The following is a 25,006-nucleotide window of genomic DNA, read 5'->3' as shown; positions in this document are numbered from 1 at the left end:
CTCAAGATACCCACCAACATAGTAGGCCATTGGATATCTGATAGGATATTAAATTTTTGGATGTTGTTGTGCAATGTGGTTCCTTAAGCAGTTCTATTGTGTGGGAGCAGAAAATGTTTTTTCTGGGATGGTAACAATAGTGATTTTTAGTATGATTGAGAATTGGAATTACATGAACAACTTTCAGTAAGTCGGGAATCACTAATTGACTAAAGATTTATAAGTTTTTTCAATGTCTTCATAGATGTACCATCAGAACTAAAAGATTTCGATGGATTCGAGTTGTCGTAAAAGTTCTCAATTTCATTAGGAGTTTGAGAATTTTAGTCCTCTGTACTAGGGCTCTTTTGATCTGGTGCTGCATTAATTCCTTCTCATATAACTCAGAGAGGTTGTTAAATGAGCGTTTTCCTAAGAATCAGGGGGGTTACTGCGTAACTCAATCCGAAAACGAAAATGTTCGAAAATGTGTGTTAAATACATTGTAATTCGAAAATATTTCCTTTCGAATCGAATTAGGGAGTAACCCCCGGAATCACGCAGATCACCTAGTGCCGGGCAATTACAAAATAAGTGTAAAATGGTATCTTCCTCCTCCTCACTTTGACAACTCCTACAGAAATCATAGTGAGGCTGCCCAAGACTTGCAGCATGTCAAAAGTGCAGTGCACGGTGATCACCGCCACCAAATTGCTAAGTCATAATAGTTGTATACCAAGTAGATACGATACGTCGCGACGTGTGCTTACAGTTCAACACAGACCATATCGTCCCCTTAATAAAACAACAGTGTATAATTTTTTGCCATTTCGAATAATGGTGTGTATACACTATTGTTTTATTGAGGGGACGATATCATCCTCGTAATATCACAAGTGGATTCATATTCTCACCTTGACTGAGCTAGTACATAATAGGCGTTGTTTATTCGTTGTTTCCACGTGGACAACGGAATGCCACATATGAAGTCTATACCATCTTCAGACATCAAAGCGCCTCTTTTCGCCATGTTATCAGCAATACAATTGCCTTCATTATCCCTGTGTCCACGTACCAAAGTGAGTACAACTGTTTTATGTCTCGCCATCTCATTTAAGGATGCCCGGCATTCCTGGACTATATTTCTCTTTTTGCAGCTTGGCTGTCATTATATATACGAATATCCCTACCAGGGGCCATATTACCGCATTCGATATCGAGTAAAATTGATCGTAATTTTCCTATTTGTGATTATGACATTCAATAACAATCATTATACCCTTCACCTTCGAGAGAAGGGTATATATCCTGGATCCTTATAGATAGCGGAGTCGATTAAGCCATGTCCGTCTGTCTGTTGAAATCAATTTTCTGAAGACCCCTGATTCTTCGGGATCCAAATCTTCAATAATTCTGTCAAACAAGTTTGCTATTTAAAATCAGCAAAATCTGTCCACAAATGTCTGAGATATGAGGAAAAAACCAGGACAACCTCGATTTTTGACCTATATCTGTATATATTTTTTTAAAAAAAAATTAAAAATATTTTTTTTTTTTAATTTAAAAAAAAAGATTTATAATTTAATAAAATTTTTTTTTAATTTTAAAATTCAAAAAAAAATTTTCCAAAAAATTAAAAAAACATAAATTTTGTTCACCTAAAAATATTAAAAAAATTTTCTTGAAGTATAATTTGGTGAAGGGTATATAAGATTCGGCACAGCCGAATATAGCTCTCTTACTTCTTTTTAAATACGATAGCTCATTCGATCACGAATGCGGTAATTTGGCCACAGATATTCTGTAATATCTAATCCAGTTAGCCGCTGTCTTTATGACCGATACCTCAGCCTGAAGAATACTACATCCATTTGCGAGTCTAAAGGAGGTCCTTATCTCAAATTCAGGAATGTAGGAACCTACGCCTACTCTATCCCCTTATTTTGATCCATCCGTATAGATGGATAGCCCCATTGTTGCTGCATTGTGGAATGTTGAATATTTTTGAGTGCAGAACGAGCTATGTATTAAAAGCAATAACTGAAGGATTTTTGTTTTAAGTTTCATGTGTAGTGTTATTTGACTGTATTATTAAAAAGGTCCGATAACTAGTTGACCGCTCCGGCTTCGCTCGGTAGCTATTTACTAATGTTAGTTCTTCAAGTTTCTCCAAAAAAATTTCTCTTATTAAGAAAAATGAGAAGTGAAAAGGAGTCAATATATTAAAAACTTAAAATTATCAAATTTTAAATAATTTTTTTTCTTTACAAACCTTAAAATTTCGAAACGAATACAAAATCGCTCCATCCGTTCTCACATGATTTACAGAATACCAACATACATATATCAATTCGTTTTAAAATTTTACAAGGATTCGATTTACAGAAGAAGTATATGTCCGTAATCATCACTTTAATCGTATTATAACCAGCAAAATTAGTTTTATCTATGAGACTGGATCCATGGATTCCCAATACTGAAGAGACTTTATACAGGATGCTAAATTTCGGTATTTTTTCGAAAGTTTCGTTCGACATAAAGAGAAATCAGCAGTAAAAAAGTTTTATTTATTTAATAATTTAATTTTATTGAATATTTTAATTTTTTTCTCAAATTAAAAAAGAAAACATTGCTTTTCAGATTTTTTTTATATAAATTTATATAGTAAAGGCTTATCTTTCTTTAGTTTAATAATAACACGCTTACTTTTTTTTATTTTTTTTTAATTTTTTTCTTATATGTTTATAAGATTTATTTGTATTTTTCGTTTAGTAATAGAAATTTAACACACTACTATTGTATTGTATGATATTTTTTTATAAATTTATGATTTTTTTATTATAAAGATAATTGAGTTTATAATTAGAGCATATGTTGTTTTAAAAATTATATATCTAGTTATATATAAATGTCTTCCACTCTAAGGCTACGATAGATTTGTTTTCAATTTTTGTTTTTGAGATATTATGTATTTTGTTAAATAGTTTATATTCTCTGGTTTTATAAAATGTATTGTATATAAATAAATATATATTATGTATGTAGTAAATAAACTTAATAATAATTTAAAAATGTTACATTGTATAAATAAAAATGATTGATTTTGTTGTTTACTTAATTTAAAAAATATTATTAATGTTTTAAGTTTAAACTTTTGCTTCAAAAGATTTTGGGATTTTTGTTAAAAATATATATATATATTTTGTTTGATATACAACATTTGTATATATAAAATTTAATTTTTTTTTATAACACAACGTAATATTTTCTAACACATATGTATATAGTTATTTATTTACACAAAATTAGAGAGAAATTTAATTTAGGTTTTTTTTATTTTGTTATTAACAAATTTTGGTGTTTTTTTATTATTATTATTATTAAACTATTATGTTTATTTTAAAAGTTTTATGATAAAATAGCCTTTAGATAAGTATTTCAAAAGAATTTTTTATTATTTTGGACACATTGTTGAAATTCATAAAAAATATATGTATAAATCAAATGGTTTGCTTATATCTAACAGATTTTTAAATTTTATAATTACAAATTTATATTGAAGATATAGATATACCGCCATATTCATAACAAATTTATAAAAGGTTTATAAAATAAATTTTGTATGGAAATTTTGTTTTATAAACCTTTAATAAATTTAAAAATTTTTTATGAACATAAGGGATACAAAATATAAAAAAAATAAGGAACTGGAATGCAAATGATGCAAAAATTTTTATAAAATAAATGAATAGAAAAAAGTTAAGGGTTGAATGTTAATTAAAGAAAATTAACAAGTGTAAAAAATGCTACTTATTTAAAAAAAATTAATCAAATTAAATTTTTTTAATATGTGTTTTATGATTATTTGTGTATTGAAAATGTTTCAGTTAAAAATTTAGAACTTAAAATTTCGCTTTCCAATATGGTTGAGGATCTATTGTCTAAATTCTCATTTGAATTAAGCCTCAGTTACATATTCTGGAAGTTACTAGTTCAACTTCAAACCGTTCTTTAGCTAAATATAAGAATGAATCCGGTAGGGATGCATGAGTTCTTTTTGTTTAAGGGAATTTCTTACAACATACAACTCATATCACAGGTTGTGATGTAATTCGGACAATTGATATTTCTTTTAAATTGTAATTTTTACAATATTCATTTAAGATCCTATAAATTATGTAACAGAGATTAGGAGAGATAATTTAGACATTTAAATTTTGAAAATCCATAAAATCTGCGTATGATTTTTTTCACAAAAAAATTTTAAAAATATTTGCGCCTGCGGCTGCAGCCGTGATCGAATGAGCATTCGTATTGAAAAACAAGTAAGATTGATATTCGCGCAATGCCGAATCTTATATTTTTTACAAATTCCTATGATGTTATTTACGTCGTTTAAGACGTCCTTGAAATGCCTTTCATTTGTTGTCCATATTGTCTATTTAAATGACTTAATAGTCGTGGTGTTTTGCTTATATCTCAGCTTATAGAAACCGAACCAGGACTATAGCGGATATGTTGCTATATTAATCATGTAAGTTATTTGGAGGCTTCGGAAAATTGATTTCAACACACTGCAACAGACGAATATGGCTATATAGACACCGCAATCTCTAACGATCATAATTTATGGGGTCGCAAATGAGAAATGTGAAGAGTATAATAAATACGATACAGCATTTCTTGGCTCGCCATTATCCAACTACCAAAGTTATGATAAATTTTCAAGAATGCCAAAATTTGTAAATTTTAAAACGAAAACGTTACGCGGATTCGGTTTACAGAACAGGAGGATAATACTTGAAATCAGGGGTTCGTTCCTAAATGCAGTAAATTTGAGCATTACTGATGCAATGACCTGCAAACTTTTGACGTAAAGCAATGATGGCAAATATGCTCCAAACTTGTATTGTACTGCAGTGATGCAATGTTACTGGATTTACGAACGTACCCCATCTAAATCGGTTCAAAAAAAGTAGATGAGATGAAAAAGAAAAATAAATTGCAAAAAAATCTCCAAAAAAATCGAGTTATTTCAAAAACGACAAATTGTTTTTCTCCAAATCAGTGCTGGTTCACACACGTCATGTTTACTTGGACAAGTATTGAGTTTATAGAAGAGGAAGAAAAAACGGAAAATCTTTACAATCTCCTCTCCTTTCTCACCCGCAAACTCAAGACTTGCGCAAGTAAACTTGAAATCATGTGGATTCGATTCACAGAACATCAAAGTAAATGATTTCGTTTTAAAAACGAAAACTTTACTCGGATGCGGTTAGCAGAACTGCAGTGTTGGTAATCAATTCGTACAATAATTCAAATCTTAACTTTATCAACCAGAAGCTTCTTCCCCATGGAAAAACTTTCAACGACAACAGGCAGACGACCTATTACAACAACAACTGCTTACGACTAAGAAATTTGTTCAGGTTTTTTTTTAACACGTTATTATGATCGTTTTTAATACACCGTTGTTTATCTTCTGAACTGTAAGTTTTAAGCTTGAAGTTGATCGCAATACATCGCACTAGCTTCGTTTGTAAAAGCTGAGAAAATAAATTTGAAAAATTTCGCAAAATCAAATTGAAACACAAATATTTGTTCATGAGATGTTTGTACTTTCGGATTCACATTGAAAACAATTGCAATTCCAGCCTTGAGTTAACAAATAATTGAATTATAATTTTATTACACTTTGCATTCTCCAGTACCAGGGCATTTTTCTTAAGTTTAGTCATGAATTATTACTCAATGTTTTGGTAACAAAATGTGACATATGACGTTGTGAATAGCAATACTACGTGGTTTAAACTAGCACCCAAAAATATCATAGTGGATTAACGTTGGATTAGATTTATTTGTAGATTAACTAATCTGTTTATTAATTGACATTTAATCTTACAGTCAAATACCCGCCCTTAAAGCATTGGCCAATTAAACATAATTTTCACAATTTATTAAAAATGGTTTCTCTTTGTTTTTAACTGACCTCCTGGTTTTTATATACACCTACATATGTAAATTAATTAGTGTTATATTTTTAAAATGTTGATTTTTTGTTTATTGATTTCTTGGGGAATTTTTTTTTAAAACTAATTGTTTAAAAAAAATCTTAAAAATATGAAACAACAAAGAAAAAATGCATATATATATAAAGTATATAAAATGTTAAGGAAAGACTTAATTAAGAACAATTTTTTACACAAAGAGAAATTTTGGAAAAAAAAAGGAATTTTAAAAGTATATACAAAAAAAAGAAAATAAAGGAAATTATTTATAAGAAAAAATGGCGTTTTTGGAATAAAAGAAATGTACAATAAAAAAAGATTTATTTAAGACTAATGCGTTTTCTTTTAAAGATTTTTTTTTTATAAAAAAAAAACATGTTTTTATTCTTTTAAGAAGCCACTAGATAAGTTCACTTTAAATTTAGAGAAAAGGATTTAATTTATTAAACATTTGTGTAAAAACAAATTATTTTTGTTGAGTATTAAACAAAAAGAGAGTAAAATAAAAAGTATTCAATTAGATTCACATTAACAGGGTTCAAAAAATAAAATAAATTAGAATTCTATATATCAAAAAAATAAAAAATATCAAAGTACAGACGGGTCAATAGAATTGCTAAGGAGATTGTTAAGAATAGAAGGATTTCTTAAATAAGCTTAGGAAATAAAATAAAAAATTATAATATATAGTAATAGTAATAGCAGGAAAGTATTTTTTTTATACAAAATGAATAGTAGCTTAATAGAAAGATGGCCTTTCAAAAACAAAAGGAAAAGCCTACAAGCATTTATAATGTACTGTTGTAATGATAAACAAAAAAAAACCTAACGCCCACCTCCACCAACATGTTGTTGCTGTTGTCCTCCTGACAGAGTATTATAAGTTGCTGCTGCTGCAGTTAATGTTGTTGTATTATTAGCTGACGTTTTTAATAATATAATTTTTTGATTTGTCGTGTTATTATGATGATTCTTATTACTACTTAAATGATGATGCTGCTGATGATGTTGAAGATGATGTTGATGGTGAAGATTGCCACTAGTATTGTTGTGTAAATTGCTTAAGTTTGTTGTTGTATTGCTTTGTAAATTAATTATATTGGCCGTTGTCAATTTACGTGATATAACATTTTGTGTATTGTATTGTGTTCCCACCGGTGGTGCCGGTGTTATAGTTACCGTACTGGGTGCAATATTTTGCATGGCTGCTGTTTGTGTTGTGGCCAGCAATGAGGAGGCTGGCACAATTGTTGTTATACCATTCTCATGTTGTATCGTATTATTGTTATTATATATTGCACGCATTTTAGCCTGAGCTGCTGAGCTCATAGACGTTGCTGAACCGCCGCCGCTGTTTGCTGCAGACGACGAAGTTGATGGAGCTGTTGAGATTTGAGCAATTTTAACGGCTGTCGTTGTGGGGTGATGAGAACGAGGCTAAATCGAAATAAAAGAATTAAAAAATTAATAAATTATATTTGATAAATTTATCGTTTAATTTTTAAATCATATAATCCCCCCAGTTCTGTAAATCAAGTGATTTTAAAAATGAGCGATTTTTAATAAAGTAAAATTGATGTTTTGCAAATCACACAAATACGTTTGTTTACTCTGAATTCGTTTAAAATCGAAAACGTTACACGGATTCGTTTTAGAGAACTGGGTTGTATGATTTATAAAGTATTAATTTATCTATCCATTTGTATACTTACATTTGATGTGATGGGAGTTGTAGTTATTGAGCTGTATTTACGATTTTGTAAAATTTTGGCTGCCACCTCGTTGCCGGTTAAAACCAAATTTTGTGGCTGGCCTTGAATTTGCACGCCGCTAGCCAAAAACATGGTCTGGACACCGGGACGACTTAAAATTTTCTTTTCACAATCTTCTTGCTAAAATTAGAGGAAATATAAAGAAATGTGTTAAAACAAGCTTTACTTTAAAGTAAAATATTGGACATAATCTTGAAACATTTTTTGGTGATAAAGAAAAATTTAGGTTAAGAAACAGAATGACTTTGACTACATTAAGACCGGCTATTTGAAAGTTAATGCTTAATCAAAGATAACATTTATTTTTTATGAAAGATGAGACTTCTACTATATGCTGAGAACAACTATGGGTAAATTTTGGAATGATTTGAGCAAAAATATCTCAGCCAATTATGAACAGATTTTGAATAGTAAAATTCTCGAAAGTAGATCTGACAGATGAGGACGGTTACTACTCAATTTGTTTCGCAAAGAAACACTTTCGAATGACAATGTATTTCGCATACTAATATAATTTTTTATAATCAAGTTAGGATTAAGTTCTCAGTATTGATTTCAACCAACTTTATATAAACAAATATTTGTTATAAAATGTACTTACCAATGGACTAGCTGATTTACGATCCAACATATTCTCATCGAAACCAGAATCGGAAGAATTATCACTAAATTTGGTGGACGATGATGTTGAGGATGTAGACGAGGTCGGTGACGCAGCCGATAGTGTGGCCATAGTTAGAGGCTGCTGTGCGGCGGCATTATATGAGGCCAGCGATTGATAAGTAGCTGTAGCGGTGTTGGTGGTGGTGCTGTTGGCATTTAAAGTAATAATATTGGCTTGTGTTGGTGGCTTAGCTAGTATATACGATTTATCGACAGTTCGAATAATGGGTTTAATTTCGTGTAAATCACTGGTCTTAAGTCTAACGGCGGTGTTAAACTTCTCCAATGAATGTTTAACAATTTTGCCAGTATCGGCTTTAATTTTATGCAGAAAACTGTTGGGTTTTGCCAAAGGCAGTTGCGTACTATTGCTGCTGTTCGACGAGTGATGGTGCTGGTGGTGATTGTGTTGCAGAGATGATGTTTGTGGTGGCGATATGGTGGTCACCTTAGCTAAGGAATGTTTAGGCATTTGTGGCATAGACGACACAGACGTAGAAGCTGAGGCGGATGATGATGATGTTACCGAAATGCTTAATGCTGATGATGTTAGGGGATTTGTTAAAATTGTGGTTGTATTGGCTGGGGAACTAGAATGTATGGCATTTTCGATGTGTCTTTGTAAAGTTATTGTACTATTTTGCTGATGATGATGTTGCTGTTGATGCTGAAGGTGTTGTTGATGTGGTACATGAAATTCAGACTCAGTCTTGATAATGTTTACATTATGTGCTGGGGAATTATTTGTATCATTGTTGTTGTGTGTTGCTGTGACCATGTCACCTTGTGGAAAGCATTCTGATTGTCTTTTAAAGAATAAATGATGTTTCTTAAGCACTGGAGTGGGTTTGACGGTAGTCGTCGTTGCCGTTTTGAAATTGTGATTAAGATTGGTGCCGTTGTTTGATTGCGTAGAGAATGTTACTGACACAGACGGAGCTGGTGCTTGAGGTGGTTGCAATTGCACCACCGCTGGCATTGTTTGTATGATGGGTTTTTGTAATTGCGGAATAGTTGTAACTTTAGTATCATTATTGCTATTATTATTAGTAGTAGTTGTTGCTTCTGGCGGGCTTAGCCTTGACGGTTGGTGTTGTTCACAGGGCTTGTAATTAGCTGCATCAATCAATAGAGCTCCGCCTAAAGCAGCACACTCGTATAACATGCCACAACAAGATTTACGTTCACGCCATTCCTCTTCATCGAAAAATTCCATCGTTTCTTCTTGCACCGACGAACGTCGATGTTTGCGAGGCGGCAAACACTTTCGTCGTTTTGTGCCCAACTTTATTATTTTCTTGCGGGCTTCGGCTGCTGCCTGAGCTTTATAAGCCGAAGCTCTTGTTTGTGTCTGAAATTGTACTACAGTACTGCCGGTGGGGGCTCCTCCCGATAAGGACACATGTATTCTTGTATCTTCATAATCACTGTCTAACGAATCGGTTGCAGTAGGCAAGGATTGTGTGTTATTTTGAGACCAGCCATTGTTGGCGGACTTGCGCTTAGAGGAATGCGCCGTAGACGAAGTGTCCTTAGGTTTTCTGGTTTTCTTAAAGATTTTCGAAAATTTTTCAGGTATAAAATTCAAGCCATTTAGAGAGCTGGCAGCACCTGCATTAACTGTACCATTATTGATATTGCTTGTAGAGGGGGAAGTAGATGTATTGACCTGTTGTTGTTGTTGAGCTGCTGCTCTTGAGTTAATTCTTTCACTTTTGTATTTCGTTTGGATTTTACTGTAACCCGGACCAATACCTGCTTTAGCATCCACTATCTGTTTTTGTAAGAAATACAAAGAAAATAATTATAAGTTTTCACTGAAATTTATTAAATGTTGTATGACGAAATACTTACATGACTCCAGTTACGTTTACTGCCTACAGGCAAACGTTTAAAACGTTTCACCAGCAATACGCAAGCGTTACATATTTCACCCTGCCGGGGGTATTTGAGATCAAAACATTGCATGGTATCCCTTTCATATTTGCGCGAGTCCGTGAAACGTGAACTACTCGATTTGGCTCTACAGATGCAACATCCTTCCGTTGAACGATAAGTTCGGGGTTTGTGAAAATTAAACATGTTTGTATTTTGATGATCAATCGTGAATTGAAGCAACAAAAGCTCCTTTTGAGATATGTATGCTTTATTTAATTTATATTTTAATATTCAGATATTTTTTTGTGATATTTTTATTGGTAGATCTTTTCTTAAAATCAGTTTATTTTGAGAGATTTCCTTATCTATTCTCTTGGTCGTATCAGGGTTGTAATCCTTGTTGGCAACAAGGCATTTTGAAAGGTTCTTCAGTAAAACTGCAAAAATTAGAAAAAATAAAATAATAAATTATTTATTTATCAAATAAATTAATACAAAAAAATGGTACCTATAATAAATATTTAAAGTTAAAGTAATAATTTGTTGTAAAAAATTTGGATTTTTGAAGTTTTTAATTTGAGTTTTGGTACAAATCTAGTTTATGGCCGTTAATACAAAAACCTTAAAATAGGGTGTAGGAATGTGATTAGGAATATGTAAACGGTTCATATTTTCTGAGTAATGGAGCCCATAAACTAGAGTTTCAATAGGTCAATTAATAAGGCAAACAATTCAATTATTCGCAATTCAGAATAAAACTATGTACATCTGCTAAAAAAATTAGCAACGGTCCGTAGTTTAGCAACAAAATCATAATTTATTTCAACATAAATCAATAGATCAAGTGATAAGCAAAAAATTTTCCTTGATCTAATAACTATGAATCGGAAAATTTTCAAAAACTATGTCTCAAAAAAGCTTTATTGCTCAGCAAAGAAAAAGAAGAAAATGATTACATCTCATTCTAATTTACTCCATCTATCTCTCTTTCATATTAAAATGCAGTTCAATATACTGATGCAATAAAATAATAACAACAATATTACAAGTAATAATGCATACATACAATATAAATACCTACTCTATCTTTACACAATTACAAAAATAAACAAAACAAAGAGAAAAAACACAATCGCATACAAAAAAAGAAATCAATGTGAAAAGAAAAAAACAGATAAAAACAAAATAAAAAAATAAAGGACCATGAAGAAGAAGAAAATGTATATACAAAACAAAAACTTGCAGTTATAATAAAGTTAAATTGATGTGTGAACAAACTCTCCGACTTCCCTCTACAAGGCAACAAAGAAAATTTAGATTTAAAAAGCAAGAAAAAGAAGAAATGGCAAACTATAATTACAATTGTGACAAAATAAGCGGGAAAATGATAAAAACGAATACTGAGAGAATTGTATATTAAGTTAACATTAGTGAGAATATAATTGTTAATTTAAATAAGTTTGTGTAATTGCTTTTGGGGGGTGTTTCCTTCTTCAACTAAGTTGATGTATTACAGTGCAATAATGGATTGTTTTTATTACGCGTGCGTTAGGAAAAATTCAAAATACCGGTTATAGTTTCAATTTCACAATATAAAAGGTACAGTATGATGAAATTTAAACTTATGACAATAATTTAAAATAGAAATTATGTTCACCAAATTTTCTTTTTAAAAACAAATTAATTACAAAATCCAAGTGTTTTATCACATTTAGTACATGGAATGTAAGTATTTCATTGTATTTATGAATATTTAAATACATATTCATTCTTTTTTAATGCCTTAAATAAGACCAATTACCAAAATTCATGAAATAAACAAATGTTACTAATGTCTGGCAACTCTTATACGTGCTTCTTCTTCCACTTTAGTATTTGACATTAAATAATTTTTTGCCGGGATTTTTTTCTTGTATTATCTTTTACATTGCTGTTCTTTGGTTTTTATTGTTTTCATTAGTACATATATTAGTAGTATTTCATAAAAAAAGGAGTAGATAGCATACACAATTTAGTGGAAAAGATATCAACAAGAAAAAAACAAGAGAAAGAAGAAACCAAACACATGAGTAGAAATATATACATAAGTTTGTGTGTATGTGTTATATACATAACAATTTACGTATTTGGTACATACTTATAGAATACATACAGTTTTTTATTGTTTTGGTTGAGTTTTTTTTAATACGCAAACTTACGTTTGGATTTTTGTTTTTAAATTAATACATTCAACTATTTATTTCTATTTAATATTGTTTTTAATACGTTTTAGTGTCTTTTGTCATGATTTTTTTTAAAAAATGTCTGTGTGAAAATATCTGTGAGGATTTTTTTTGTGTATACATACGATTAAATTTTGTATATGTAGTTTGTTGTTGTTCTGCTAGTTTTGTATGGCTGACATGAAAAAAAAAACAACAACTGCAACAACTTTTTTGTGCTTTTTGGAAAAAAAATTCAAGTGTCCATAGGGAAAGCGGTTTGTGTGTAAAACGGATAAAACTGCATATACACATTATATTTGTATGTATACAATAGCATTTAATAGTAAATATACATATTTTTTTTGCACAAACTAAAAGATATTTTTTATTTTATTAATAAGCACTTATTTTTTTCTTTTACGTTTTTGAAAACTCTGTATGTACTAAATTTTACTTAACCACTTAGTTATGAATTACACTTTAAAAACATATGTAAAATATATTTTATTAACTTCACCTACCTATTAATATTATTTTTTAAACAAATTTAAATAAACACTGTTGTTATTAAACTTTTCTAGTTTATTTTTTTAAATATTTAATATATTTTTTTGTTTTGTAATATTTTTAAGCAAATTTCACAACAAATTTTAACCGACTCGTTGTTAAACATAAAAACCACGTCTAAACTCCTGAGGCACAAAGAAAAACTGATGTACGTTTATTTCAAGTTTTGTGGTATTACGTTGAATTTTTCGTTTCGTCGTTGTTTTTTGTTGTTGTTTCTTCTTCTGTTCTTCTTTCAAGCCTCGATAAATGAATACACACACAATCGAAAATAAAGCAAAACATACTCTCACACACTCAAACATCAGAACGTAAAAGAGAATACAAAATGCACAAACATTTAATAGCAACAACAGCAGTTGGCTGCCAAGCACCAGTTTACAATAATAATATTGTTGTCATTAATGGCAAGGTACTCTGCAACAATGAAAACTCAAGAAAGAAAAGAACATAAAGAATGCCAAAAGAGGGGGAACACGTAGATTATGTTCTCTTCATTTATCACTATCTCGCTAAAATTTAATGCCCAGCGTAGTATTGAAAGGGTAGTAGATTTACTTGAATCAGTGTGTATAAGTATGTACATATTTTGCAAATATATTTTTTTGCATTAAAAATGAGCAGAATATTTTATACCAACTACTAATTGAACACAAAATGTATTTGATACTATGGAAGAAAATATACAGACTGATATTACGTGTAATATGTAAATAAAAATTCACGATGTAGGGTGAATGCACCAGTAGTCGGCAGTTTAACTTTTTTTCAGTTTTTAAAGTGATACCATTATGAGTGCGAACATGGTATTGGGATGTAAATGGGTTATTGTTGTTTAGTAATTTGTATAGTTTTAGACTCAATTAATTCTTTTCAAGCAGTTTTTATTAAATTTGAGCAATTTACGTTTTTTTAAAAAAACACGATTTGTGCCCGAAGTCGGCACCCTTGATCCTAATGTCGGCAATTTGTGTACCAATTGTCGGCATATCATTTTTTATTAAGAAAAGAATAAAATCTTAAAAGAATTCAAGTTATTTTTTATTTAAAATATCAGCCATTTAAATAAATACTAATAAAAACATAAATTAGTGCATTTGAGGTGAAACCACTGTGGGCAAATATCATATCCTACGTTTTTAGACCATCATCCTCAGGATCTGTGTCCAAATCCTCTTCACATGTGCCCCTAACTCGTTTTATCTTCCTTTTTTAATTTGTTTTGGTTTATTTTATTTTTCTATTATGGCCACTGTAATTATGTATATGTTTGCGGTAACCATTTATGTTTATTTTATGTTTAAGTTACCATTCACATCATTGTAGCAATCATATATACATATGATTGTAGTAAATATTTATGTGTTTGTGGCAACCATGTTTATGATGTAATACTTCAACATATTGTGTTGTTCTAGGATTATGGTTATCATATTCTGAGATCAACATATTATGATAAATCATTATCATGAAAATGATTGCCATAAATATATATTTATTTACAATCATGTTAATGGTAACGTAAACATATTATGGTTACCGCAATCATATACAATATCCCAGTGACCATAATATTATTAAAAAACTTTGAACAAATTTTAAATGTACAACTACAACTTGTTGGGATTGGACTTGAACAGTTAAAAGGCTGAAACCAAGTATTTGAATAATTATTTGATAAAGTTGGAGATGAGTAGTGAACAGGTTTCAATGTTTCATTGTGATTTTCTGCAGCTAAAGTTGGCGATACTACCATATTTTCAACTTTTCCTTGTTAATTATGAACGTGCCTGCCTCTATGGTAAGATCACTCACAATTTCAATAGTTTGATAATTTATTTTTAAGTTATTGTTCTCTTCGATAATGTCATCGGAATCAATTCTACGCTCATATTAGGAGCTAGTCGGTTGACTATTTCAAAAGCTAGATCCAAATCCGTTTCTTTTCTCATTTTCAGGCCGATCACCTACTAATAACTCCAACTGATTTAGTAAAGAGCCTGTTTATTAAGGTACCTTACATGATTATTTTAGAGAGAACAGTTTAAAAACTCCTTTATACCATTTCTTTCCGGGTAGATCATATACAAATGGTGTGGTTTGCTGCTCTTCACGATTGATTGAACCGTGTTAAGTTAATCCTCACTTTCTTTGGAATTAGATAACACTGTTTGCGGCCCCATTCTCATAGGACCTTCGGAACCGTATAATTTGTCCTATATTTTTGAACGCGGAACTCCATATTGTTTACTGGCACCTAATATAGAAATCGGGCCTTCTCTCGCATAGAAAATATTTTAAGGCTTTTTCAGGATATTGGTGCATGGGTTTTTTTTCTGGAGTGTCCATATTTGGAATTCTAAGATGTTAGAATTAATAATACCTACTGAATCTCTAAATATTACTCTGTTTAACGATCTCCAGTCAAATAAAAAGCTGCTGCCGAGTTCAGGATGCTTGGTCTCCTATACTCGGCAGTTCTTAAAATGCTCAATTAAAACTGTGCCGACTATTGGGTAAACTCATTTCAAACTCATTTTCTTCAAATCTATTGTCAAGAGAGATGAGTAATAAACAAATTTGTAGAATTTGAGCTTAATACAAAAAATTAGCAATTTTCCTGAAGTCGGCATTACTATGCCGACTATTGAAAATCATAGAAATTTTTGTTCCTAATGACGGCATCAATTAAAATAACCAAAAAAAATATTTTTTGTGAAAACTTTCACATTGTAGGTAATATTTAAACAAAGTTTTATCTGTTAACACCACTCTGGTAAAAATATTACTTAAATTGATATGGTTACTAACTTGTTTTAGTTGGCCTTGCCACTAAAAAATTTCTTAAAAAACAGGCACTTCCGCACCAGTTGAAAGATGGTCACTTAATGAGGACAAAAATAGATGAAAATACTCATCTCACCCAAATTTAAACATTACATAAAGATAAATGAGTGTATGTTTAATTAAACTTAAATCTTACTTTTGTATAAAATTATCGTTATTCTTATTTATTAAGCTTTTAAGTCAAAAATGCCGACTACTGGGTCATGCCGACTATAGGAGCGTTTACCCTAGTAGTATTATGTACAGTTCGCTAAAACTATGACCAGACCAGAGAATTGCAACACCAAAGATTTCTAAATTAAATTATAAAATAAATCAACATATACATATTGCTATTGCAATACAAACGTATTTATTTTCATTAATTTATATTGAAAAATAAACATTTAATTTAACAGAATTTTATCACACATTTCATACCAAAAAAGGAAATTACGTTCAAAACTAAATTCTATACAATTCATTTGAAGAAAAAAGTGACAACACGATGAAGAAGAAAAATCTATACAACCCTGTATTAAGAATATCTAAAGAGATTTGCAATAAACAAAAACAATGGAAAATATAATAAAAACAAATAGTGTAAATAGAATGCCAGAAAGAGAGAGTAATATTAAATTCATATCAGAATTTTAAACAAAATAGAAAACCATAAAGAAGAAATTGAATAAAAATTCGTAAAATGCAGTAAAAGAGAATTATTGATAAGCAGCTGTTTTTGTGTGCGTGTGTGTTTCTCGTTTTTGTGGTAATAAGGAAAAATGCAAAAACATATAAAAACAAACAAAGAAGTAAAACAGAAACAAAAACGAGACAGAGAGAGGAAAAAAATCACCACTGAAATTCCACAAAAAAACATTGAGTTTTGTTGTGTGTTCATAACAAGATAGAGTTTAAAATCGTGAAATCCGGCGGTTTTCAAATATGCCTACGTGATTGTATAGACGTTGATATGGTGGGGGATATTGATGGTATATCCCATACATGTAACAAGAAATAATTGAGTGACAAAAATAGATGAAAATATTAAAAAGAAGACAAAAGTCATGTACATACATAAAACTAAATTGGGGTTGCTGACTACTACTTGTTCTAGTCGTTAGATGCTTTGCTGTCTACAACTTGTAACAAGTTGGGGAAAAAATTAGAAAATATTGCGTGTTGTATAATATGCATAGTGTTGAATGTGCTTCTTTTGCGAATTTGTATTTTTGTGTAGCTATTTTAAGAATATGCTAAATGGCAAATAAAGCGTGAAAGTGAATTTATTTTCCAACAATCCATCTTATACTTTAAATGAGCAATTGAAAATTGTGTTATTAAAATGTGTTGTCAAAACAAAATGTTTAAGGATGGTGTCACATCAAAGATTTTTTTATGAAATACCTAATTGGTACAAATGGCTCTTTCACTTATGTACCTACCTACTTTTCTCTAACCATTAATTTTCTATTTTTGTTAAAATTCTTTAAGTGTTCAGTTACAAATCTCACTTTCATTTTAGTTTAGAAATTAACAAATTTATTTTTTATTTATTGTTGACGAATACTGTTGGAATGTAGTTACAAGACGAAATTTCCAAAATTGGTCATAAGTTAATACCTTTGTACAGTGTTGTTTCGCTAAATAGCAGGTTTGAAATTCGCTTCTGTTAATACACAAATATTTAGGATTAGACCGAACATAATTGGTATGTATAGTCCAATAAATCACATCGTTAAAACTCCAGCTTAATCACCAGATATCAATGTTATTGATAATTTGTGGTGTGTTCTGGAGAGATATATTAGAAAACGTCGGATAAGTAATAAGCAGAAGATAACGACAAAATAAAAACAAAAACTGGTTAATTCTACGCAATCTAGACTTAAAGCAGTCTTAAAACAAAAGGGATATCCCACAAAATATTAGTTTTCTTTAAAATATGACTAAAATTATATTAATTTATTGATTGTTATAAATTAATTTAGTAATTTAGGTAGGTATAGGTACAATAATTAATAATGTATTTTCAAATATTTTTTTATACCTATAATGATAAAAATATAACGAAATATTTTATAACAAGTTATAGGTATACAAGAAATAAGCTGTGTACCTATTCGGTCGGAGTAGGTGTAATATTTTGAACTTAAATAATCCCAATCTCCAGTTTTGGTACTTATAGTTAGCACTAATATTATTTTAAACGTAACTGTATGTAGGTATATTTATTATATTTTAAAAAATATATACCTACATAGAATGCGCATAAAGTTTCTGTCAAATGAGCTAAATAGTAAACAAAAATATTCTCTCTTTAAAACGTATGAATAACCACCAACAACAAATTAATGCGAGCGCATAAATTTACACACATATAGAAATTCCCCAAATATTAAAAACAATTTTTGTTTATTTTGTTTTGTTTTCGCTATACGTGTCAGTGTTGTACCTTTGCCTTTATATACTTATTTTGTATATAAAAAAACGCACATATTACTTAATTTATATAGGTATGTATGTATATTTCATGATGATGTTGTCGATTATTTATTTTGGATGATCGATGAAATCAAGAAAAATAAAAACAATAAATTATAGCGGATCAACCTAGTTTAAGTATTTTTATTTCGAATATGTATGCCAACAAAAAATAAACAATAACAACACACAAAACCAAGTTTAACTAACCGGCCCTTTTTCTAAAGAGTTTTGAAGAGTTGTTTAGACAGGTTGTCGTGGTTGGTTGGTTGGTTGCTTGTGAATAGTTAATTTGAAATTGAAAATTTTTGTAAGAAAACAAAAGAAAAATGAAGAAACACCAACCACAAATAATTTACTTTCTTTTTTCCACAAAAACTAAGATATATAAGTTATAAACGTTTACTAAAAAAAATCTCTATACCAAATTATACAAGTTTTTTTTGTGGCTTTTTTGTTAAATAAAATTAATTTTTGTTTACAGGTTGATTTTCGTTGGTGTATGCCGTTGGTAACAAGTGTTACCACAATCTCCTAAAGAGATTGAAGACAGAAATAAAAACACACAAATATGAAACTGGTAAATACCACGGTCACATTATAAAACATTAGCTGACAAATACATACAATCCAAACATTAACAAAATAGGTATTTAATAATGTTTCAATGCACAATTTAAAATTATAAGGAAAATTTAAAAATACGTTTGCTCTAAATTATATAGGTAGTAATATTACATACTCATTATGATTTAACTATTGCTATCTAGGTAGTTCAAAAATGTTTGACATGATTGGAATTTTCATTGACCTTAAAAATAAATTTTGAAACTAATTTTTAAAAGATTGAAAATTAATTTATATAGGTAGTTGGAATTGACTTGCAAATTATTTTTTGCAACATCGGTATAAAAACACCAAATTTTACCATATTTTAAGATTTATATGCATCTCATATAAAAGTTTTTTTAAAGGCTATCCAATGAACATACATATGTATCTAATATTCAAACTTTAGAGGACAATATCTCTAGAACTATATACTGGCGACAAATCAGAATGAAAAATTACCTATAAACTAGAGGTTTGCCATATGAAACATATTTTATTAAGGTTTAAGTCAAGATTTACAGATCCATTACTAAAATATTATGAACGACGGAAACATTTTATTTAAAGAAACCTTTATACATACAAATGTTGGATGGAAAAGATTTATTTTAGGTCATAGGTACCAAAGAATATAATTTATATTCTTTGGTCATACCTATGTTCTGGATTTTATTGCCACAAACATTCATACATTTCCGGTACTAATATGGAATGAAAAGCACCTAGGTAATATATAATTTAAAATCGTAGGCACCTTTTATATAAAAACATTTTATTCAAAGAATATTTTATAGGTACAAATTTTGAAAAAGTTCTCGATTTTACTGCCACAAGCGAAAATTCTTAAATTTCAGGTGCTAATATGGAATGAATAGTACCTATGTAGATTTAATTATACATTAAATTATAGTTTTCTATGCATCAAATTGTTTTCAACTATCAACAATTGCATATGTATAAGAAATTCATTAAAAACTAAACTTTTATTTTTCGTTAACATTCGTTTTGCCCTAAAAACAAGGCCACTTTTTAATTTGACACAACAAATCGTGCCAGCAAGCGGGTGAGTGAGTGAGAGACCAATCGGGTACACAAGCTTACTGTAAATATGATGCATTAAAACGTTTCAGTTTCTATGTGGTGTTTTAACAAGAAACCAAAACGAAGAAACAAAACAAAAACATATTCTACAGAAAGTTTCTTTTTGGTCTCTTGAAAAATTAAATATCAATGGGGAGAGTATATAGCAAAAAAACAAAACAATCATAATACATATACATAAACAACAACAACAACAAAAATGCAAATTTTGTATCTCATAATTTGTTATATACATGTGCTGTTATACTATATATATACACATGCATACATGGATGTGTAAGTCTATTTGTTATTATTGTTATTATAGCAGGGTTGTTAAACTAGTTAATCTATAGGTTGGGGAATTCTTGTTAAGAGCATGCGCTGGTTTGTCTAACTACTAATGAAATGTAAACACCAACAAACTTACCTACACTGGTAAATACACTACACCCTCACTCTCTATCTCTCACTCTTTCACACACTCGACCTCTCTAAGCTTTACTGCTATTGTTTTCAGGTCGTTTATATGTATCTCCACCTCCTCTTTCTACACAAATTTACTAAATTCATTGTTGTGACAGGTTTTTTTTTTTGTTGTTTTTCATTATTTTTATTATTATTTTGCTTGCCATTATATTCTGCTTTGCGTTGTTATTTAGTTTGTTTTCTTAATTTCTTGTATACATTTTTTTGAGTTGGGCTTTTTATAGGTTGTTTTCTTGTGCTTTTTTACGTATTAAATTCGGAGTACAGGTTCTACAGAAAATTAATAAATTACATGTATATGATGAAAAAAAATATATTTAAGATATTTTTGCACAAATGTTTACAGAAAAAAATTTTACTTTGCACTAAAAACAACTTTAAATAAAAAATATTTATTAAAAATTTCACTAAACATTGTAATGGCATAAAAGTAATGCAAATGTAATAAGAAAAACATTTTAAAACACCTGCACTAAATTGCAAAAAAATCGACTTAAACTTAATAATTATAATTAGGTGTTGCCACCATCAAACAAATATTTCTAATACCAAGCCGCAAAAAACACTTTATAAAATATTTAAGAAATGTAACATTCACTTTTAAAACCAACTAATGAAATTACCATAATATGTCATTGGTAACGAAAAAACATTAAATTAGCATACAACAAATTATAGAATTCAAATAAATGCACGTAATACCTACTACATGGTAAATACTCCAAGTAACTACATATGTGTTTACACATGGGGAAAAACGTCACACTTTGTACCTATATGAGTAAAATTAATTTTATGTTATACATATTTACAAAGGAAGAGTATTTTAAATTAAAACGGAACAGATATTCATACCTATAGCAAAATAAAAACCCTGTCAAGGTAAAACGCATAAACACTTATTTTTAATTAAAATTTGATCGTACACAAAGAGTATGAAAGAGAAGGCATAACAAATCTTTAGTATATTTAATAAAGATGTACGCAAAATTAATATGTGGAGGTATATATACACTAAAAAGTTAATACAAAATCCCAAAGAGCTTATTAATAAAGAAAGAAACCTTGACAACAAAAAAGGCAATTATAAAATAATAATAAACAGAAAAAGAGAGCAAAACAAACGCGAGTATTTTGTGATTGACGGCAGTGTTGCCATATGTTATAAATGGCAAATCTGTCAAATTTAGCAAAAAATCTAAAAGTTGTCCAATTAACTAATTACCTAAAGTATGACTAGGCACATCTATTTTTTATCCGATTTTTTTTCAACAAAAAATGCTTTCATTCAATCTTCATCTTAAGTTCGTTGGTAAACGATATATGTACATATAAGATTCGGCACAACCGAATATAGTTATCGTTCTGTTTTTTTAATAAATTATTTCCAATTGTCAACAAATAAGAATGTTTTTTTATTAATACATTATCAGGTTTTTGACAGCAAATTTTCCGTTCTATAAAGGCGTGTTTATATGCAAGATTATCTCGCCCCTACAACAAATCCAAAAATTCGAAGACATTTTGTTTTCTTAAAAAAAATCCCAATTGTCAAAAAATAATAAACATTCGTGCTAGAAAACAGGAAAAATGTGTATTTCTTAAAATGATTACACACATGTTTTAATATTTCAAAACATCCGTTGTTTTTCACTTATCAAACAGTTGTGGTGTAAACAGCTGATGATCAGCTGGACTAACCCCAGCTGGCAAAGGCATTCAACTTGGTATATCCATACATACGTGTATGCATGTAGGCAGTTTTAATGCTGTTCAAATTTGTCTTTAATTTTCCTTCAAAATTAATATATTTTTATAACATTGTTCATAAAATAAAAACAATCCCTGTAAAATATTACTTCTCTCTGCATTTGAGGAATTTCTTGTGTTATACCTATGAATTTAATATACATAATTAAATTATTTCGGAAGTTGGAAGTACATTAAAAAAGTTGCCGAATATGGATTTTTGGCCTGTATGTGGTTTGATTCGGTTTCGGACAGAAAAAAGGGATTTCGGTCGGTCTCTCTAGATGGAGTTTTTTAAACAGTACCAATAAAATTAATACAAACAAATTTTTAAACGATCGCAACATCTTTCCACTATAAATAAAAATTGTTCTTTAATGATCTATTATATTTCAAAATTATCAAATGAAAACAATTCCTATAAAAAACATCACAAAGTTTTTGCCGGACTATGTAGAATATCAAAATATATTTGGTTTAGGCCTGAAAAAATGCTACGATCGGACTATAGTGTTTTTTCCAATATAAATATTACAAACATTTTAAAACGATTGAAACATTTTTCCACTAAAAATAAAACAAATTATACATTCTTTGTGTATATGTACATTAAAAAAACCTAAAACTGTTAAAATTAATAATGGCAACTATTTAATTTAAGAGAAACTGAGAAATTAATCTACATTTTTTTATGTACAAATGTATGAATGTGTATCTACTATCGAAAATACTGGAATTGTTAGGTTATGTGTAGTTGTTTTGAAGTTGTCAAAATGAAGAAACCCGACAGACAGACAGCTGGTTGTTTTTCTTTTTTGTTTTTATTTTTCTTTCGACGCAAAAAATAGAAATAGAAGGAGTACAAAAAGCTAACATAAACGCTCACACAAAGAAGAAGAATGAGAGTTAATAAATGGAAATGTGGCAAAAAAAAAGAAACATTACACATACATACATAAATATATATGAGAGAAAAAAATATATGACTGACAAGTAGTAGCCGCCGTAGTATGTAATTGTTGTACAAAAAGAAAAACGTATACAAAATATACAAACTTTTGTTACTTTGCGCTGGTATATAAAAGTGTGTATTGAATTGAAATATATATATAATTTATATACATATATTGTTGATGGGGAGAGAAGGTGGTTATATATAATGAAGAATGAACAACAAATTAACTTACAGAGAAAAACTCACACACGTGAAAGGGAACAAAAAAAATAAACTGCATATGTAGTATATACGTATATTTATATATTTTGTGTGTATATAAACGCCAAAATTGAAAAGTTGACTTTTGTGGAAACTTTAGATAAAGGAAGTATATACACACATAAATATGTATAGAAAAATTTAAATACTAATTTAATAATGTAAAAAAAAAACTTATTGAAAAAAAGTATTTTAAAACTGCAATATGAACTAATCTTAAATATATTTAGTTATTTATTCATACATACCTTAATTCTTTCTTAATTACACACCTGATTTTTTTTTTGTATTTTAGAAAATTTCAAGATTTCACAATTTTAATCACTTAAATTTTTTTGTAGTTTTCTTTTTTAGCTTTTTTGCAGTTTTTTTCTTTGATTATTAATCACAGCATAACAATTTACACTATGATATTAAAATTCTATAGCTTTTTTCCAAATCTTAGAAATATTTAATTTTTTTTATACACACGACCGTTTATGAAAAGTTTCACTTCTTGTTTTAACGACGTTGAAAATCACTTTGAATACAAAAATTTTTCGTGCTACGAAAAATGCTTGGCTTTAGTTTTTTTCTCTTAGTTGGTTTTGTCTGTTATTCTTCTTTATTTTATGCCTTTTTCTGTTTATTTGTATACTTTCTGTATTCTACAGAAATTCTCTGTTGTTTTCTAATTTTGTTTTGTTGACATGATTTTACACGCTCTTCTGCATGCTTACATGACATTCTAAACAACAGTTGTTTTGTTGTGTTGGTATTTCAGGGGGGTGTAAAAAATAAAAAACATGGATAAAGCAGTGTAGCACAGAGTTGACAGGTATTTGTTTGTCAAATAAGACAGTTTCTTTTCCTATTCTTTATTAGGAGTAAATAATATAATTATAGTACAATAAGAAATATTACTTTTAATTAAAAAATTATCTGAACAATATGGGTATCATTGAATAGTGATTCAAAATAACTATCATATGATGCATAATACAAGTACAATTTATTAGAATTGTGATTTACAAAATTCACCTTGAATTTATATTTTCAGAAAATCGGTACTTACCCTTTCCAAATTTAGTAAAACTTGGTACACAGGTTCATTATGGTCATACATCAATTAAAGTTCATCGAATACTTTAAATTCAAAGTATTATAGCGGTTCAAAGTTAAAATTTTATATACAAATGATGTAAAATCGCTCAATTTCAATTGTATACAATTCCTATTCAATTTCATTTATTTCTGTGTTGTTACCCTCCTAATTAGTTTGTACATTTTCACAGAATGGAATTGCAAAAAGAAAACAAACGAAAAAACCCGGCAACAACTGTCAAATAAAATCGGTAATATCAATTTAGCGGTTTTTGCACTCTACATCTAGAAATAAAATTAAACATAAACAATTATATTTTCATATAATTTAATTTGTATATTTATTATATACATATAAACTAAAATTATGCACTTGAATTTGCAACATTTATAAAT

At 29.1% G+C, this 25,006-nt stretch overlaps 1 protein-coding gene across 2 annotated transcripts; it reads right to left on the bottom strand.

Moving 5' to 3' along the window:
• Nucleotides 1–6,011: 6,011 nt before the first annotated feature.
• Nucleotides 6,012–24,156, bottom strand: LOC135959073 (mucin-5AC). Of its 2 annotated transcripts, none has more exons than XM_065510077.1 (5): nucleotides 23,776–24,156; nucleotides 10,277–10,737; nucleotides 8,361–10,196; nucleotides 7,700–7,879; nucleotides 6,012–7,424 (listed from the first exon to the last, which is right to left on the bottom strand). In XM_065510077.1, exons 2-5 carry the CDS (start codon nucleotides 10,502–10,504, stop codon nucleotides 6,813–6,815), a joined length of 2,856 nt encoding a protein of 951 aa, XP_065366149.1. In that variant the 5' UTR covers nucleotides 10,505–10,737; nucleotides 23,776–24,156; the 3' UTR covers nucleotides 6,012–6,812. The 2 variants fall into 2 exon arrangements, with proteins under 2 accessions (XP_065366149.1, XP_065366150.1); XM_065510078.1 differs by lacking the exon at nucleotides 23,776–24,156 and adding an exon at nucleotides 13,026–13,444.
• Between the last annotated feature and the right edge of the window lie 850 nt (nucleotides 24,157–25,006).

This window comes from Calliphora vicina, chromosome 4, assembly GCF_958450345.1.
Source record: "Calliphora vicina chromosome 4, idCalVici1.1, whole genome shotgun sequence".
NCBI lineage: Eukaryota > Metazoa > Arthropoda > Insecta > Diptera > Calliphoridae > Calliphora > Calliphora vicina.
The sequence above is the reverse complement of the archived record's forward strand: the minus strand, read 5'-3'. Positions and strand labels throughout refer to the sequence as shown.

What these genes read in the sequence shown, in the direction of transcription:
- LOC135959073 (XM_065510077.1), bottom strand. Translation starts at nt 10,504, where the DNA reads ATGTTTAATTTTCACAAACCCCGAACTTATCGTTCAACGGAAGGATGT. An exon ending in GTAAATCAGCTAGTCCATTG is followed by an intron (nt 7,880 to 8,360) that starts GTAAGTACATTT and finishes CTCTAATTTTAG; the next exon opens with CAAGAAGATTGTGAAAAGAA. An exon ending in CAACTCCCATCACATCAAAT is followed by an intron (nt 7,425 to 7,699) that starts GTAAGTATACAA and finishes ATTTCGATTTAG; the next exon opens with CCTCGTTCTCATCACCCCAC.